This window comes from Myotis daubentonii, chromosome 1, assembly GCF_963259705.1.
Source record: "Myotis daubentonii chromosome 1, mMyoDau2.1, whole genome shotgun sequence".
Lineage (NCBI taxonomy): Eukaryota > Metazoa > Chordata > Mammalia > Chiroptera > Vespertilionidae > Myotis > Myotis daubentonii.
The window spans coordinates 202,835,712-202,854,484 of NC_081840.1; the positions used below are offsets into that span (position 1 = coordinate 202,835,712).

Here is an 18,773-nt window from a genome sequence, read left to right on the forward strand (position 1 = left end):
ATAATGTTACTTAATACATCAAATTCTATTACGATTGTGTTACCTTCACATTGCCATGTTCAATGAGCTGTCGATAATCTCTGGAACCAGGTGCTGAGGTGATATAACCCAGAAATACCACCTGATTAGAGCTCCTTTTCAGGAGTTTTGAAATAGCAATAGCCTGAAGTTTCCTGTCAAGGTCATCTCTAAAAAAACAACACAAAAAACAGCAAAAAATGTAATTTTGTTTTGTATTTGCAAAACAACTTTTAAAAAGTCTTAAGTACTTAAGTTCTGCCGCCGCCCCCCCCCCCCCAAAAAAAATCTTCAAGTAGAGCACAAACCCGGAGTAATTCCTACCTAGGCAAATGTCTTAATGTTCTAGAAATGAATGAGATGGAGGGACAGTGGTGAATAACTGAGTAGGCTGACTCACTTTTGACTAAGAACAACAAGGTCTTTCCCCAAAAATCATTTGGAGTCAACTTGATTTAAATATCTACTCCAAAAACAGCATTTGTTAACTCTTCATCAGGAGAAATTATGTCAATAACCATCTGAGACTTGGTCATCAGTATCACAGCTAGAAACTAGTAGTAAATATATATATATATATTTAAAGAACCAGCAGCAGCATAAGCAGCCATGGTCAGAGGGAGAATCCTAACATTCACAGGGCATGCAGGACTCATGGAATCTACTCAGCTCTCTCAAGCAAACACCTTCTAAAAGTGGCTAAGCATGATACAGTATTTTCATGATGCCGGGAGCCGGTCTATGCTTGCTGTTTCAAGGGACCTGGCATATATGGCATACTGTTCTTAATATGTTTGCTCACCTTCTTGGCACTATGTGTTTTAACCAAGGTCTCTGAACAAGGTTGCTTCCCCAGGTAGGGATTTTTCCCTGAAGTTAGGGAGGGAATAAAACCCCTCAACTAAGTGCTAGGTGGGTAATTAATCACTTTAACTATGAACAATCATGCTTAAGCTACATAATCTTTACTCCCTGGAATGGAGATAAGAAACGCCCTAACCTTTGTAATAGAGATTGATAGGATTGAATCAACTGGTATAAATACAGATGTAATAAGACAGAAAGAGACAGAGCTTAGAAGACAGAACCAAGAGAGACAGAACCTAGGCACAGAACCTACAAAGAACGTTCTCTAGAGACAGAAGAACTTCGCTGGAGAGAACATGGCAAAAGATCCTGGACTGAACCTGACTACAGAGATTGGCAAGAGAACCTGACTAGAACCTGGTGACTGAACCTGGCTGGAGAACATGGATACAGAACCTGGCTGGAGATCCTAAGCAGAACTTTGCTGGAGATCCAGACCAGAACTTAGCTGGAGATCCTGGCTAGAGATCCTGGCTAGGCTGCTGATCAACTGAACGCTGTCTCCGTGTCCTTCCTTCTTCGCCGACTCCGTCCACACCTTTGGCGACCCCTGGACCTGCTGGGGTTGGACCCCGGCATCTGGCGCCCGAACAGGGACCCCTAGGTAAGCGCCCTGCACTTGGGACGGATAGGACTCCACCATAGGAAAAAGGTGGATAGTCTTCGCCGACTCCGTCCACACCTTTGGGAACCCCTGGAAAAGGATTCCCCTAGGTAAGGCCCCCCCCCCATTGAGAACCCCCACACTCGGGATGGATAGGACTCCACCAGGGTGCTACAGACCCCCCTATAGAGGATAAGTAGGGTAAGAAGGTGGATAATACAGAACTTAGATTGAGAAGATGTGCCATACTGAGTCCAAAGAAAGAAGACTCTGTATTGATCTTTAGATTAAGAAGATGTGCCATACTGAGTCTAAAGAAATAAGACTCTGTATTGATCTTTTAACACATATGCTTGCTAGCAGAGGAATTAAGGTTACTCCCAGTCAGACAGAACGTTTTATACAAGAAGTATGGGACATCATAGTTGAAATGATGCGGCCAGGAAAACAGAGCACTCTACGTGTTTCAAATAAAGGGAATTTAACATAGGGACACATTACTAGGAGACAGGAAGCCAAACAGTAGCCAGTGAGACAACTGGAGTTTTGCAACAAGGAGGAACCCATACCACCTCTACAGCTAGAGGGACAGAGGAGGCCCAGAGGCCAGAAGCCAGCCCTGACCGGTGGGAGATGGTGCTACAAAGGAGGCTGTCCCCAAGGAGCTGGGGTCATCTAAGGAGGAGCTGGAGCCACACAAGACACTCACTTGCTGCCAGAAAACCAGAGAAAGCTGAGAGGAAGGATGAGAAACACCCTGTCCTCTCCCCTCCTCCTGCCCCCCAGCCCTGCGAGTGCCTCCCATTGGCTACACCTCCCCAGAAGCCAGAAGATTAAGGAAAAAAAAAACTATGATGAAGGAAGATAGAGGGAGATCACAAGGACCTAGAAGATTGGAGACACCTCATTAAGGTAGGATCTGAAGACAGCATGAAGCTTAGATGAGCAAGAGTGGACAGCTGAGTACTATTAAAAGATGTCTCAAGGTATGAAAAAGTGAAAAGAATGATCGCTTAACATCTTTGATATTGGATTCTCCTAAGCACTGAGAGGCAGGCATTAGCTCTATTGTTAAATGATGCTAAGTAACATGTGTTATTTTCCATCTCCTCTACCCAGCCAGACCCATTCTCAGTCCTTTTCTATGCCCTGGGAGGCTGACCCCTGCAGATTTCATCTCCTGGGCTCCCTTGTCGGCTGATTTCCAGTTATGCTTCACCAACTGGAGGCTCTGGCAGGAGATAACAGGTTGAGAGGAGAGAGAAGTCAGGGTCTTTCTTCCCCAGTCCCTGAGGGGAAGTAGCTGCATGCCTCATGCCTGTGGCCGCTCTTCCTGGTTCCAACTCTGACTCTGGGAACACGATTTCCTCTGCCCAGCCCTAAGGACGGAACTCCATGCGCTTGACCATGAAACTACACTGACTCCCTTCCTCCCCCGAGGTACATCTCCTCAATAAGGGTTAGCTCTTAAAGTTGCTGACGTTGTCATCATTATTAAATCAAGTGAGCAAGATTGCAAGTCAAGGATTTGGTGTTATTCGGAGAGCTTTAAAGACGTGGTTAATAGAGAGTTAGACGAGGCTATCCTTCCAAACACAACCTGGGCGCCATCTCTCAGTCTTGTCTCCTCCCTTCCTTTTCAAGTCTCTTCCTTACATTGCAGAGGAGCTGGGAGGGAGTTGAAGGGGGAAGGGGAAAAGCAAAGGAAAAGGGGAGGGGTAGAAACCTGTTTCTTAGGTTAAAACCCTGGCAACCTTTAGACACACAAGTGTCTAAAGCCTATTTTTTAAAAGACAAACCCAACTCAAGTGCTCTTTTAAGGCCAGTGGAATGATTTTTTAATGCCTACACTTGCTACATGAAAATCACTGGGAGAAATAGAAGGTGTTTCTCCAAACAGCTTTTTAAAGAGATATGGACCATCTATATCATCCATCTTCCAAACACCCGTTTTATATCTAAGGAGGCAAACATATATTACTTATGCTCTGACTTATTTCAGAAAGTATGCAAGCAGGCTTACACAGATCCCCATAATTCTGTGAGAAAATGTGAGGCAACAGGAAGTTAAGGGTAGCAGACACATTCGTTTGGTTCAGGTAAAACGTACAGTGCGACAGTGATGGTTCCTAGTGTTCGCTGTGTCACTTTAAAGCTCAGTGGCGTCGTGTGATCAATGAGAACAGAACCTGTTTGCCCTGTTTTATAGGACTCAGCCCTTTACATCAGTGTTTTCTGTTATCATTACAGAATGTTTACTGTGGTAGAGTATCAATTATATACCTTTATCTTTGCTTTTACAATCTATTTGGGGCATTATTCATGATTTAGTCAGTACTCAGTCACCGGTTATGAATATTATTTTGGGGGGATAAAACTCATTGCCCAGCTTGACTGGCATGGCTCAGTGTTGAGCATCGACCTATAAGCCAAGAGGTCACAGTTCAATTCCCGGTCAGGCCACATGCCCAGGTTGTGGGCTCGATCCCCAGTGCAGGGGGGGCGGGTGTGCAGGAGGCAGCCAGTCAATGATTCTCTCTCATCACTTGTGTTCCTATTTCTCTATCTTTCTTCCTCTCTGAAATCAATAAAAATATATTTAAAAAAAACCCTCATTCCTCATGTCTCCTTGTAGAGGGACTTTCTTAGAAAATCATCTCTGGCCTCTCTCTTCTTTTGGGGAAGACTTTTATAATTAACTAGAGGCCTGATGCACGAAATTCGTGCAAGAGTAGGCCTTCCTTCCCCCCAGCTGCCAGCACTAGCTTCCCTCTGGCAGCAGGCAGGCACCCGAAAGGACCTCCAGTCTAATTAGCATATTACACTTCTATTATTATAGATTAAGTTTAGAAGAATGAACTGGGCAGGCTTGTCTCAAGTCCTTCCTCTCCTTGAAAACTGCTAGCTTGCAAACAGGGTGTTTTCTGGTTTATTCTCTCCACTTAGGTGAGAGCTGTCAGACTCCACCCTGCTGTTGGGGGAGTCAGTTTCACATCATTGGGAGATGTATTAGCAGTTCCATGTGGACACACTCAATCATGTTGTCCAATAGGCTTATCAGAATTAAAAGTGATCTTTTGGTAGCCCTGCCAGATTCCTCTTCTGACCTATCAGTCGACTGGGAAAACATGAGGGACAAAGGAATGCCGTTTAGTACTCTCAGATCCCAACAGTCCTTCAACTGTGGTAACCCTGCAGGAACAGGGAATGTCCTATTCCTACAGTGGCCCCAAGTCCCTGCAGGCTCTGAATTGGGTCTACCTAGCTCCTAGCTGTGTGGCCCTGGTTGGACAAGTCATGTAACCTCTCTCAGCCTCGTTTCTTTATCTGTAAAATGGGGCTATATCAGTACTTCATACAGGTTGGAGTAAATGCAATACTGAGCACATCACCTGCTCGGTAACTGCTGGCTAACACCACCATCATCACTGCCTGGTGCCATCGATAAGGACTGCCCGCATCTCAAACGTGTCTACGCTCAATTTTTAAAAGCAGTCACAAAGGGAAAAGTACTTTGGGAGAAAAAAAATAACAAGGAGAAAGATAGGTCATTTGCATAGAAATCTAAGTAATGTGTTAATAATGCTTCTTGGCAGTTGTGCCCCGTTCTGTAGACCAAAGAAACCCACTCGTGATTCCCAAAGTGCGTCACAACGAAGTCCACCAGTTTGTCCGAGACGTTCACGGTCAGTGCTATGGCTGGTGCAATCTCGCCCTCTGGCGACGGGAGAAGGTGATGCTCCGATTTCACAATGGGATATCTTGACAAAACCATAATCCTGTGTGGGAATGAAAAGAAACATCATTGTTGGTCTGACCATATCATCCAGACAGGACAGGACTAAGCAAATGATGTTAATAAGGGACATGTCACACTTTGAGCGTCCCACCGAGGGGCACTCAGGGCATGCGGTGGAGACGTATGCGGCAGTCTGCCGATCTATTGTATCTCTGTTTCTTAGCATTTCTCGCTGTGTCACTAATAAACTCTGATGTCAGAATTTTACCAACTCTGTTTTAGCAAGTGCTATGGAGACACGAAAAGGGGAGAATTGGTAATACACAAAATCCATTTTACTTGCATGTTACTTTGGCAACACATTTGAATAAACAATTCTAATAGTAATCAACACTTTTGGAAATGTACAATCTTGCCCGCAAGGGCACAAAGTCACAATTTACAAGATTAGAAATTAAAACCTGTTCAATAAAGATGTGAAAGCATGTTCTACCTCAGTCTAAGTCAGAGAGCTACAAACTGAGCACAATGCTGCTACTTCCTGGTCACCCCCATGCCACTCAACGGCACCATCTCCTTTCAGGTGTTCGGGTCAAAAACCTACATGCTGCCCCTGACTCTTCACTTTGGAGCCCCTGACACCTAACCCACTACCAAGTCCTGTCGGCTCTGTTCCCCCTTCTCTCCATCTCTGCGGCTCTCACTGTCCTCTCTCACCTGCGCTATTGCATCTGCCTCACCACCTGTCTCCCTGCTCCCACTCTTGCCCTTGACATTCTGTTCTTCCAAGAACAGGAGGAATGATCTATTAAAAATGAAAAGCAGATCAGATTACTCCCACGTTTTAAATCCCCCATTGGCTTCCCATCACAACTGAATTAAATCAAGTCCTAGGCATGGATACGGGGGCTCCCTCAGGTCAGGTGCCCGCTCTTGACCTCATTCTTCATCAGTTCTCCATTAATCCCTATGCTCCAGGCACACCAAGCTTGATCCTGTCTCACATCTTCACTCTGGTGGTTCCGGCAGCGCCTCCCATGGCTAGGTCCTAGGTTCTTCTCATCATGAGCTTTTCAAGTAGCTTCCTGACCATTCTACCTACATTAGCGTCTCCCTGGCCCCTGCCTACCCAGCCACTTTCTCCATAGCGTGTTTCCTTTTCTACATGGCACATAATCACTATCTCAAATGATATTATTCACTTCTTTCTTTGTAAAAATCTTTATTGTTGAGAGTATACAGATGTCCCCCTTCTTCACTCCCATTGCCCCCACCACCCAGTTTCCACCCTACCCCAGGCCTTCACCACCCTACTGTCTGTGTCCTTAGGTAAGATCCTTCGTTAATCTCTTCCTGCCCTCACCCCCTTCCCCCTGAGATTTGTCAGTCTATTCCATGACCCTGATTCTATTTTATTCACCAGATTATTTTGTTCATTAGATTTCTTATTCATTTATTTTGATTTTTAGATTCAATTGTTCATAGATACGTATTTATTGTTCATATTTTAATCTATTTCTTGTTCTTCTTCTTCTTCTTCCTCTTCTTAAAGAATCCCCTTCAACACTTCACGTGATACTGGTCTGGTGGTAATGAACTCCCTTAGCCTTTTCTTGTCTGTGAAACTCTTTATCTGACCCTCAATTCTAAATGAGAGCTTTGCTGAGTAGAGTAATCTTAGTTGTAGGACCCTGCTATTTATCACTTTGAATATTTCTTGCCAATCCCTTCTGGCCTGCAAAGTTCCTGTTGAGAAATCAGCTGACAGTCTATGGGCATTCCCTTGTGGGTGCCTAACTGCTTTTCTGTTGCTGCTTTTAAGATTCTCTTTGCCTTTAGCCCTTGGCAATTTAATTATGATGTGTCGACTTCGGCGCCGTGGCTTAGTTGGTTAAAGTGCCTGTCTAGTAATTATGATGTGTCTTGGTGTGGGCCTCTTTGGGCTCCTCTTCTTTGGGACCCTCTGTGCTTTCTGGACTTGTAAGTCTTTTTCTTTCACCAGGTGGGGGAAGTTTTCTGTCATTATTTCTTCAAATAGGTTTTCAATATCTTGCTCTCTCTCTTCATCTTCTGGTACCTCCATCATACTAATGTTGGTATGTTTGAAGTACCAGAGGTTCCTTACACTATCTTCATACTTTTTTATTTGTTTTTCTTTTTGCTCTTCTGATTGGGTTTTTGCTTCCTCATATTACAAATTGTTTATTTGATTCTTGGAATCCTCTACTCTACTGTTGAATCCCTATAAATTATCCTTTATTTCAGTTAGTGTGTGCTTAATTTCTGACTGGTCCTTTTTCATGTCTTTGACATTCTCACTGAGGTCCTTGAAAGTCTAAGTCCATTGAAACTTTCATGAAGATCCTTGAGTAACCTTATAACCATGGTTTTCAACTCTGTATCTAGTAGTTGGCTTGCTTCCATTTCTTTCATTTGTGATATGTTTCTTTGTCTCCACATTTTGAATGCTTCCCTGGATTTGTTTCTACATATTAGGTAGAGCGGCTATGTCTCTTGGAATTGGTAGAGTGGCCTTGTATAGTAGGTATCCTGTAGGGCTCAGTGGCTCAGCCTCCCCAGTCACTTGATCTGGGCACTCTAAGTGCACCCCTGTGTGGGCTGTGTGCACAGTCTTGTAGTTGAGCCTTGATTGCTGTTGGCATCTCTAGGAGGAATTGGCCTCCAAGCTAATTTCCTGTGAGGAGCCACTGTGAGTACTAGTACAGTGGGAGAGCTGCTGTGCAGAAAATACCCCCATGGAGCAGGACTTGCTTCAGTGGGGCTTTAGTGCTCACTGAGTCTGCCTCTTGAGTGTGTCATTTGTGGGTGTATAGAGTTGTAATCTACTATGGTCTGAAGCTGTCCACTGGGTACACTGGCATGAGGGCCTCCAGGGAGGTGCAGTCAGTCACTGCCTGGGGCCACTTGGAAGTGCCCAGGAAAGTTCCAGCTGTGAATCAAGGCAGGCTGGTGCTAGTGCCAGTTCTTGGGCCTTTTATTGATAAATTTGGGGCACGCTGGTGCCAGCTGAAGCTTGTTTGAGAGATTTTAGCAGTCTGAAGCCTGAGCCAGTACAGGTCATTCATATGGAAAGGCCGCAAACAGGTTGGGTGGGGTTGCAAACTGGATGGGGTGGGGTCTCGGGGAACCCCCAGGGCAGAGCAAAAAGTGTGTTCCAGGCTAATGGAGAGTCAGATATGGCTTCCAGTCAGCCCTGTGACAGGGGAGGTCCCAGCACAGGAACAATGACCCCTGCAAGCACCACTGTCAGGGAGAAAGCTGCCCCCAAGTTCCTGCCCCAATGCCAGACAATCCAGTTCCTCTCCATATGTGTTTGGGTCCCTCAAAGCTGCCATCTGGCGCTGGAGCTCAGAGGAAGCAGGACCTTATAAGTTTTGTTCAGACCCTTTAAAAGGAACACCGGAGTCTCCAGCAGCCCCCTTGTCACTCAGACCCAATCCCCACTGGTTTTTATAGCCCATAGTTACAGGGACTTCTCTTTCCAGCTCTGGAACCCTGGGCTGGGGGACGGGGGGGGTCTGGTGTGGGGCTGGGACCTCTTGCTCCTTACAGGAGGCCTCCACAGAGATGATCTCCCTCCTGATTAAATAAATGGCACACATGGGTGTTGGACCAACCCGTTCCACACCTCCATCTTTCCTATCAGTCTCAAAGTGCTTTCTTCTTTACTTCTCTAGTTGTAGGACTTCCATTCAGCCAGTTTTCAGGTGGTTCTGAATGATGGTTGTTCTGTATTTTAGTTGTAATTTTGATGTGGTTGTGGAAGGTGGCAAGTGAGTCCGGCATTTATCTATGCTGCCATCTTGGTTCTCTCCAACATTATTTATATCTTTGTGTCCTTGTTTATTTTCTGTATCTTTACATGAGAATATAAACTCCATGAAGACAATGTCCAGGTCAGATATGCCTATTGTTATAATCTCAGCTCCTACACTGTATGGTTTTGAATGGTAAATTGAAAATATCCAGTAATAGGAAAACCATTCAAACAATTATGGAATACGCATATCTTCAGCACTTCCTCATCCCCCAGGAAGCATCAGCAGGGCATAGTCATGGGACTAAGGTCCGACAATCTGACCTTTCTACTCTAAGCCTATGCTGCCTGGTCTTTCAGAGTTATGTTCAGGATTAGTACCCAAGGAACACTCACCCCCAAGTGTGATCCCTTGTGCTTGGACCAAAGTCAGTATAGAAACCCAGCTTCTCCCCTAACCACATGGTTAAGTCATTGTTCCCAATGAAGGGCTTAGAAGCGTCACTCTCCAAAATTGTGATGAAATCTGCACCTGTTCAGAAAAAGAAAGGCACACGGTGATTAACCACAACAATGCAAAAACAATGAGCAAAACGTTGTTCTTGAACCCTTTGCCTTCGCTCAGAAATCAAAAACAAGTTCTTAATGAGTCATGAAAGTGAAGTGAACCAAATCTGAGCTATCAGGGAGTTTTCCCATATTTAGAATGTAATTAATACATGGGGCACCTTAAGAAAATGCAGAAAAGGATAAAACCATAACTTTTCTAAATTTTCAAATAATATTAACATCACTCCCCAAATCTCAAATAGGCTTAATGGCTTTTTCAAATACCCAATTTATGTTCAGAAATAGAGAGTGGTGCACAATAGCATTTTACTTTTCAGCAAACACCTCCATGGTACTGGCACAGAAGTAAGTGTATTGGTTTTGCCAGACCTGACCAGATGTGCCTTGGAGGCCTGTAATCAGGACTAAAGGACTACAGGCCAAAAAGATTTCTTAGCCAGATTAAACTCGTATAGACCCTCCGCAATTTCCTAGGAGACAGGCTTATCATTTGCAATAACCAGAACAGTTCAGCCTTTTACATATCTTGCTCCACGTTCCATGCAGTTGATCTAGGAACCAAATGCCCACATATTTTCAAGGATGTTTCATACAAAGATGAGCTCCCCCAGGCATGGAAACTTAAAAATTGTTCCTTAGGCTATTTTAAAAATTTAATTGGAGAGCAATATGCTAAGTGAAATAAGCCAGTCGGAGGAAGATAAATATCACATGATCTCACTCATTAGTGAAATATAATGAACAACATAAACTGATGAACAAAAATAAATCCAGAGACAGAGAAGCATCAAACTTCAGAGGGAAGGCAGAGGAGGAAGTGGGGTGGTAAGAAATCAACCAAAGGACTTGTATGTATGCATATAAGCACAATAGACACAGACACTAGGGTGGGGTGAGGGCATGTGCAGGGGTAGGGGGGGTGGGGGGGAGCGGGGGGTGGGGGGAGGCAAGGGTGGCCAGGGAGGAACAATGGGGGGAAACGGAGACATATAATACTATATGCAATACTTTAAACAATAAAGAATTTTTTAAAAAAATAATAAAAAACAAAGAATTAAAAAATAAATAAAATTTAATTAATTCATTTATTTTTAAATCATTATTGTTGAAAGTATTACATATGCCCTCCCCCGCCTTTTTCCCATTGCCCCCTACTAGCCTGCCCCTGCCCTGTGCCCTAGTCCCTTAGGCTCTGAAAGGCAATTTGCATCACAAATGAGCATCACTCTGACCCTACCAGTTTTAACCTGACAGTTTATTGGTCTCCAAAGTGAGTCCCCAAGTGACAGGAGCCACCAACAGGGGCATCTCTAAGAGCAAAGGCGTGACAAGAATCCCCTGTAGATGCCCAGTGTGAGGCTTTGTTCAGAATCAACAGAATTAATTGCTCTCAAACAGACAAATGTGGTTACAGATGCTAAATCCTCCTGCAGCTGTTCACCAAAGTAAAGCCTTTTTAAGAAATTAGTTTATGGCCCAGCAAACCCTCCTCCTGGTACTTAGGATCTTGCTCCAAGTAAAAGTAACAATAGTAGTTTCTCAAAACCTAAAACTAATTCCAGTAAGACCCACCTGTTTCATGAAGCAGCTGAGCTGATCTTTCTAGACTAGACCACCCTTCATTGTCGTAGCCAAACCTGAAAGGCCAGATGGCGGCAGAGACTTCCGTGGTTGGTGCCTGAGGAAGTTTTAATGTGAATTAGGATAACTATAAACAAGGCAGGTTCAATGACCCATTTTTCCCACCTCCCTCTACCAAAATTCATATTTCAGCAACGGTATTTCCATAAGTATCTGCCCACATTTAATTCATAAAAATAAGGAGATATTGGCTAAACGGTATTCTCGTAATCCTCCATGAACTTCTAGCGTAAGCTTAGACGTTTGGAAAGTGAGCATTTGTAATAAAGATTGTTTATAATAGCAAACATTTAAAAATAATCTGGCTGTTGTTACAATAGGCAAAATAGGAAAATGAATAAATTGTATCACTTACAAATAATGGAATACTGCACAGAGCTAATAAATGAGTTGAGGATATGTATTTCCACATGGATGAATCTCACAAAGATGATTTTAAGAAAAGGTAAGTTGTAAAATATATATATGTCAGATGTCATTTAGATGAAGTTAAAAAAATGGAATACTGTCTTGAGATAGAGCATCGATGGCAGGGGTCCTCAAACTTTTTAAACAGGGGGCCAGTTCACTGTCCCTCAGACCGTTGGAGGGCCGGACTATAGTTTAAAAAAAACAACTATGAACAAATTCCTATGCACACTGCACAGATCTTATTTTGAAGTACAAAAACAAAACGGGAACAAATACACTATTTGTATTTGCATGTGGCCCGCAGGCCGTAGTTTGAGGACCCCTGATCTATGGTAACAATGGAAAGAAATGCATGGCAATGACAAACACCATATTCAGGAGAGGGGTTTCCCCTGCCCCGGAGAAGACCACAGAGGGGCACAGAGAGTCCTTTAACATGTTTGTAACGTGGTGTGCCCCTTCTAACTGAGGTATGGTGGTGTGCTCCCCTACTGTCCCCACAAGGCCAGGTTCAGGAGCACAGCCCCTTTCAGAGTTCCTCTTTTGGGTCAGTGCGCTCAGTCAGAGAATGCACTGCTCAACCCTAATCATCTTCTCAAACTAATACCTTCTGGCCCGCCACAGGGATCCTGTGAAAGAGGATGGATTAAAACAAATCCATCGCCACAACTGAAAAATACCTCAAAGTGGACCATGGAGCTCAGACTGGGAGAAGAATAAGTAGCAACTTCTAGGTGTCGGAGGGCCATTACTCAACACAAAAAGCTCAATGTGCCACCAGCAGTGAGCTGGGCGTTTCATCTTTCCACAAGAAAAATTACCCCGTTTAGTGAGTGTCACATAAAGAGAATGGAACCATCAACAGAGAGTTCAAGAAGCATGGTTCTATTCATCAAGCTATCCCTTTTCATGCAACTAATTAACTCTGGATTTTATCACCCCAAAACCTGGTATTCCCTCATTCCTCCAATCCTCAGTAAGTGCTACTTCCCTCCATCCAGTTGCTCAAACCAAAAAAACAGAAGCCATCCTGACACCTTACTTGTTCCTCTGAATACTGTCTCTCTCCCCTACTAGAATGTAAACTCTGTGAGAGCAGACATCTTGTCTAACTCGTTTACCTTCTAATCTCTGTCACCAGGCACAAATGAGACATTCAAAGATTTAGCAAATGAATGAATGAATGAATGACCAAAAGAACAGGCACAAAATCCAACTGAAATGACTCCTTTTGAAAAGAATCCCTGACATTACATATCCTCTTCTGGCTGACATTATTTGCAGTCATAAATAATAAATAAGGAATAAATAATAAATAAAGGGGAAAAGAAAGAGATTATGTAATGACCTCAATTAAGAAATAGTTACTGAGTTCCGAGGATGTGCCAAGCACTCCATGAGGTGCTAGGAGTACCAAGGTCAACAAGAGAAGCAGGCCCTGCATCTTCAGTATAGCTTTTTATTTAATATGAAACATCTGCCTGGTAATACAGATTGTTAAAAAAAATCCAAAGTTAACCCATGAATTCTATTCTATGATTCTCATTGCATTATGATATGCATCAAGCTTTTTATCAGAGTGGAGGATAGCATAACATTGCAATGACTTACTCTTACCCACCTCTCTAACACAGAAAGGGAAAAAACATACAAAACTGTAGACAGCAAGAGGGAAAAGAGAGAGACAAGAAAACTTCCACACCTCATCAATACACAAATTACCCCAAATCTGAAAAATCAAGGATTATCTGTAAGATTTTTATTCAATCAAAGAATCTCACATTACTGCCTTCAGCAATATCTACCAGACAGTACAAAGAAGCCATTGTAAAATAGTTCTTTATTTCATGGGTTAGATACGTTAAACAATCGGATGAGAAAGATAACTTCTATGTATAACAAAATCACAAGCAGTTTGCCTCTATGATGTGTGTCTATCCTGTCCCAAGAATCCAGCCCAACTTCATAAAATAATTCTATGTTATTAGCCTCTGACCTAAGGGTTAAGGAGATGAAATACAGGACCCTAATGTCATTAGATCCAGGTCTAGAGCTCAGTCATAATGGAGAAGTGTACAAATGTATGTATGTACATATACATATACATATACATATACATATACATATATCCTACAAAATCCTATATTAAGATTGGTATTTACTTACCCTTTTGCCCAACTTCCTTTCATAGCTTTTATGCCGTAGTCCTAATCCTAATAACCCCACACCAACGAGCAGCCACAAAACTAAACAGAAAGCAAAGATACTTGTTTAAAAGAAGTTAAGTTTGCTTAAAAAATAATTTTCATGAAATTATTAAACCTATTAATCAAGGATTTTGTGCAAAGGGGAAATGTCTAATTCCTGAGTTAATTTTCATGTGTGACATGCATACATAACCCATACTTTAAAACCAGGTTTCAAAGAATCTGCCCTAAAAATATTCCAATAGCCATGAGATTAAAGTAAATGTAAATCATAAATAGATACAAGATAATATATATGAAAACAGCGTTCCATGATCAGGAACCAGCAGGAAAAATCACTCTAAAGAATCAAGCCCACAGCCCTAGCTGGTTTGGCTCAGCAGATAGAACATTGGCCTGTGGACTAAAGAGTCCCAGGTTCGATTCTAGTCAAGGGCACATGCCCAGGTTGTGGGCTCAATCCCCAGTAGGGGGCATGCAGGAAGCAGCCAATCAATGATTCTCTCTCATCATTGATGTTTCTATATCTCTTTCTCCCTCTCCCTTCCTCTCTGAAATTAATAAAATATATATATATTTTTTTTAAAAGAATCAAGCCCACAAATACTTCAGATATTAAACTTTAAGAATCAAAACATAGTCCTGGCCAGTGTTATTGAGTGGTTAGAGCATTGGCCCATCACCGAAGGGTCACAGGTTAGATTCCTGATCAAAGGCATATACCTTGGTTGCAAGTTCAATCCCCAGTCCTGGTTGGGGTGCATGAAGGAGGCAACCAATGGACATGTCTCTTAATCGATGTCTCTCTCTCTCTCTCTCTCTCTCTCTCTCTCTCTCTCTCTCTCTCTCTCCCCCCAACTCTTCCACTCTCCCTTAAAAAAAAAAACACCCAAAATCAATGTCAAAAATAGCCTGGGGTATGGATTAACAAAACAAACAACAACAACAAAAGAATCAGAATATAAAATAAGGCACTTAACATGTTTAGAAAAATAAAAGAGGACATTAATAGTATGACTGAGGAACATGAGACTAACACAGTGATCAGAAAAATTTGTAAAGAAATTAATAGACTTGTGGAAATAAAATTATATAGTAACTATAATAACTGAAATTAGAAACTCAATGGACAAAATGAACAGCAGATTAGGCTAATCTGAATAGAGAATTAGACAAAGCTGAATAGAGATTTAGTGCAAGGGGCAGCTTAAACACAAAGACAGAGAGCCCAGTTGTTGTGGTTCAATTGATTGAGCGTGGTCCCATGCACCAAGAGACCACCAGTTCGATTCCTGGTTAGAGTACATGCCAGGTTGAGGGCTTGATCCCCAATAGAAGGTGTGCAGGAGGTAGCTAATTGATGTTTCCCTCTCATTGATGTTTCCCTCTCATTGATGTTTCTCTCTCTCCCTCTCCCTCTCTCTCTAAAGTCAATAAAAAACATTTAAAAAAAAAAAGAAAACAAGAAGATAAATAAGGAAAAAATATATCTAGAGAAAGTGGAAAAATAAAAGTAAGATGATGGAAATAAATCATAATACATGAGAAATTGAAAAAATAGTAGATTAAACTTTGAAGTTGAAAGACAAAGAATGACATTCTAGAGAAGGCAAAACAATGGAGACAGTGGTTGCAAGGAGTTTGGAGGAGGGAGGGGAGGATGAATAGGTGAAACACAGGGATTGTTTAGGTAGCAAAACTGCTCTGTATAATACTGTAATGGTAGAGACATGTGACCATACATTTTTCAAAACCCATAGAACATACCACGAAAAGAATAAACTCTAATGTAAACTATGAACTTTAGTTCATAATAATTTACCAATATTGGCTCATCAGTTATAACAAACCCTGGTGCCCTGCGCTGGGGAGAAGGGGGCCTTTCCATGTTTTTAAATCCTACATCACACTATGTAGTTGTGAAATTTATTGTATCTAAAACACTATTTGCAAATTTTACACATTCAATAAATATTGTTAATCCAGTTCATTTGAAATGACTCCTATTAAATAGTAAACTTATTTCATGTTTGACCTTATAGCTCATCAATATTCCAAAAGTTAACATATTTAATCTCCCAAAAAAGAAGAAAAAGAAATGGAAAAATAGTCTCAACTATTAAAAAAAAGCATTTTGGAAATTTTACCTGTTAAATCAACTTATCTATGTTAGAAGTGAAACAAAACTAACACACAGTATTTATGGTTAAAATGACATAATATCAGAGATTCTCTTTAAAGTATTTCACCAAAAACCATGGGGAAGATAGCTGTTAATAACAATTGTTGGAACTGGGCAAAGGGTACATGAGTGGTCATTATGCTCTTTAATTTCATATATGTTCGAAGCTTTATATTTTTAACAAATGCTTTTAAAAAAGAAAGCAAAACTATACTTACAAAGTTTCATATATTTTTCACTCCTTCTGAAAAGCACATTTGGGTTGTTTTTTGTTTGAAGAAGAAAGTCAAGACTTTTCTTAGGACCAAATAGCATATTCAGCCCAATAATTAGCATCACTGTCCCTATCAAAAGAGAAAGAATATATTAGACGATATTACATCTTAATCCAAGAATGCTTCCTATGATAAATACCAGAGGCCAACATTTCGGGGACATTTCAGTTATTAAGTTAATTTATCTCAGTCCCTAAGCAGTTGCTCCAGCAGTACTTTTGATCATGGGGATGATCGTAAGCAATCAGCTCAGTAGAACCCTGATGGATCTCTTTTAATTTCCCGAATGTTTCCTTCGTTGTTAGGTTGCTGAGTGTGTGCATCACTATTGACCGGGCAGAGGAGGGTGGAGCTCAGAGAGAGGAGCCTTCTGAACAGCCTTAAGGACTCAGGCTTCTCCACACAGGAGGCCAGGTAGGTTCTCAACATGGCAGTGTTCCTGGCAACAATTCTGGCCTGGATGCGGGTGTTCTGGGCACTGGCTCCCCAGAGTGTGCATGCTGGAGCACATGGTGCCAAAGAGGTGGGCCAATAAAGCTGAGTTCCATTGGATGCACTACAATGTAGCTTGCATGGAAAGTTCATGTCCTGCTAAGGTGGTACCAAATAGAGTGGAAACAGAGGTATGACTGAACACTATATCAATCAGGAACTGTCACATAAGAGTTAGGTTTTGGCTAGCAGAACACAACAAAACAAAAATTATGTGCCATTTCCAGGAAATAGCAGGAGAAACCCAGACAATACATGTATAACTAGTTTCTGATTGAATGCACATTCTTTTCAATTATATTAAAAGCTACTCGAAAAATTACCAAGATTTCTTAATTTTGTGGCCTTATCAATATAGTGTCATGCTTACTAAAACAAAAAAAAAATAATAATTCTTACTTGAGAAGGCACTCAAAAAGCACATCACGCATAACACTCTGAAGAAGTGAACTTAAGCTCAGAACAGCTCTTACTTTCATCTGGGCTCTCCACATGGCAGACCCCTAAGCAAACTGGAGGAAGGAAAGAGCAGGGCATTGCACAGGAGGACAGAGCAGGACAGAGCACACACACCTGGAAGAAACCAGAAGAAATACCAAGTTCGCAAAGCCAAGGTTATCTATCGCGGAGGAAATGCGGCAATGGGTTTCTCTAACCAGATGAGAGCTTGGGAATTCACCAGAAATATCAAATTCTTAACAATCATTTTAAATATTTCATGTCATTTTAATATATATATATATATTAGAGGCCTGGTATGAATTCGTGCACCAGTGGGGTCCCTCAGCCTGGCCTCTCCGACATCCCCTGAGGGGTCTCAGATTGCGAGAGGGCACAGGCCAGGCTGAGGGACCCCACCGGTGCACGATTGGAGCTGGGGAGGAACGTGGGAGGTTGGCCAACTGGGGAGGGACCGCAGGAGGGCTCCAGGGCATGTCCGGCCCATCTCACTCAGTCCCGATCAGCCAGACCCCAGCAGCAAGCTCACCTACCAGTCGGAGTGTCTGCCCCCTGGTGGTCAGTGCATGTCATAGCAAGCAGTTGAGTGGCCTTATCATACCATTAGCATATTACACTTTGATTGGTTAAATGACCAACTGGACACTTAGCGTATTAGGCTTTTACTACATAGGATTCCAAATCAGCCTCTCCTAACAGATTTCTAGCTCATGGAATAGAAAAACTTATGTGAAAATGTCCGAAGTAGTTGGATTTTTACCAAGGACTCAGGGGAGACGGCAAAGGAACTCGGGTAGAAGCCTAGATATGCAGCACTCACCCCAACAGCACTTCCACAGGTACTTGTTTAATTTTATCTAGGATGTTTCCCCCACTACATTGAGGCTTCGGGTGGGCAAGGGCACTATATCTTTTAAGTCTTCAGCACCTGGCACTGTGCCTGGAACACAGGAGGTGTGCAATCATTTTTTTAATGAGTAAATGAACAAATGGAAAAATGAATGAATGCACAAACAAGAACTGAATCCCCTACTAACACGTTTCAGCTCTTCACTTTTTCAAAGGTTTTATCCTTGAAGCATCTGACATGTTTTACTTAAACTAAAATGATAAGCAACACTTGATTTATAGATTATACATCAGTAATTTCATCATTGCCAGCAAACAATTTTTAAAGTACTAAACTGGGATGGGTTTATGAAATTTTAAGCATGGCACGTAAGTTCATAACCACTGAAATGAAAAATGTATTTATTCTATGATTTGGGAATTTTTATCATTTACACTAAGATTCATATACGCAAAATATATTTTATGGGTAAAAATATCTATATAATAAAAGCCTAAGTGACCATTATGGCAGAACAACCAGAACAACCAGTCGCTAGGATGCACACTGACCACCAGGGGGCAGACACTCAACACAGGAGCAGCCTCCTGGTGGTCAGTGCATTCCCACAGGGGGAGCGCTGCTCAGCCATAAGCAAGGCTCACAGCTGGCGAGTGCAGCAGTGCTGGCAGGAGCCTCTC

General features: G+C 42.2%; 1 protein-coding gene across 1 annotated transcript in view; it reads right to left on the reverse strand.

Moving 5' to 3' along the window:
- CWH43 (cell wall biogenesis 43 C-terminal homolog) overlaps positions 1-18,773 on the reverse strand; it is a 45,297-nt gene that overhangs the window by 8,258 nt on the left and 18,266 nt on the right. Inside the window, exons 8-13 of the mRNA XM_059671603.1 lie at positions 16,236-16,361; positions 13,795-13,874; positions 11,149-11,254; positions 9,403-9,538; positions 5,119-5,268; positions 44-188 (exon numbers count right to left, since the gene is read on the reverse strand). Of these exons, the coding sequence (XP_059527586.1) occupies positions 44-188; positions 5,119-5,268; positions 9,403-9,538; positions 11,149-11,254; positions 13,795-13,874; positions 16,236-16,361 (743 nt within the window). The remainder of the gene's footprint in view (positions 1-43; positions 189-5,118; positions 5,269-9,402; positions 9,539-11,148; positions 11,255-13,794; positions 13,875-16,235; positions 16,362-18,773) is intronic.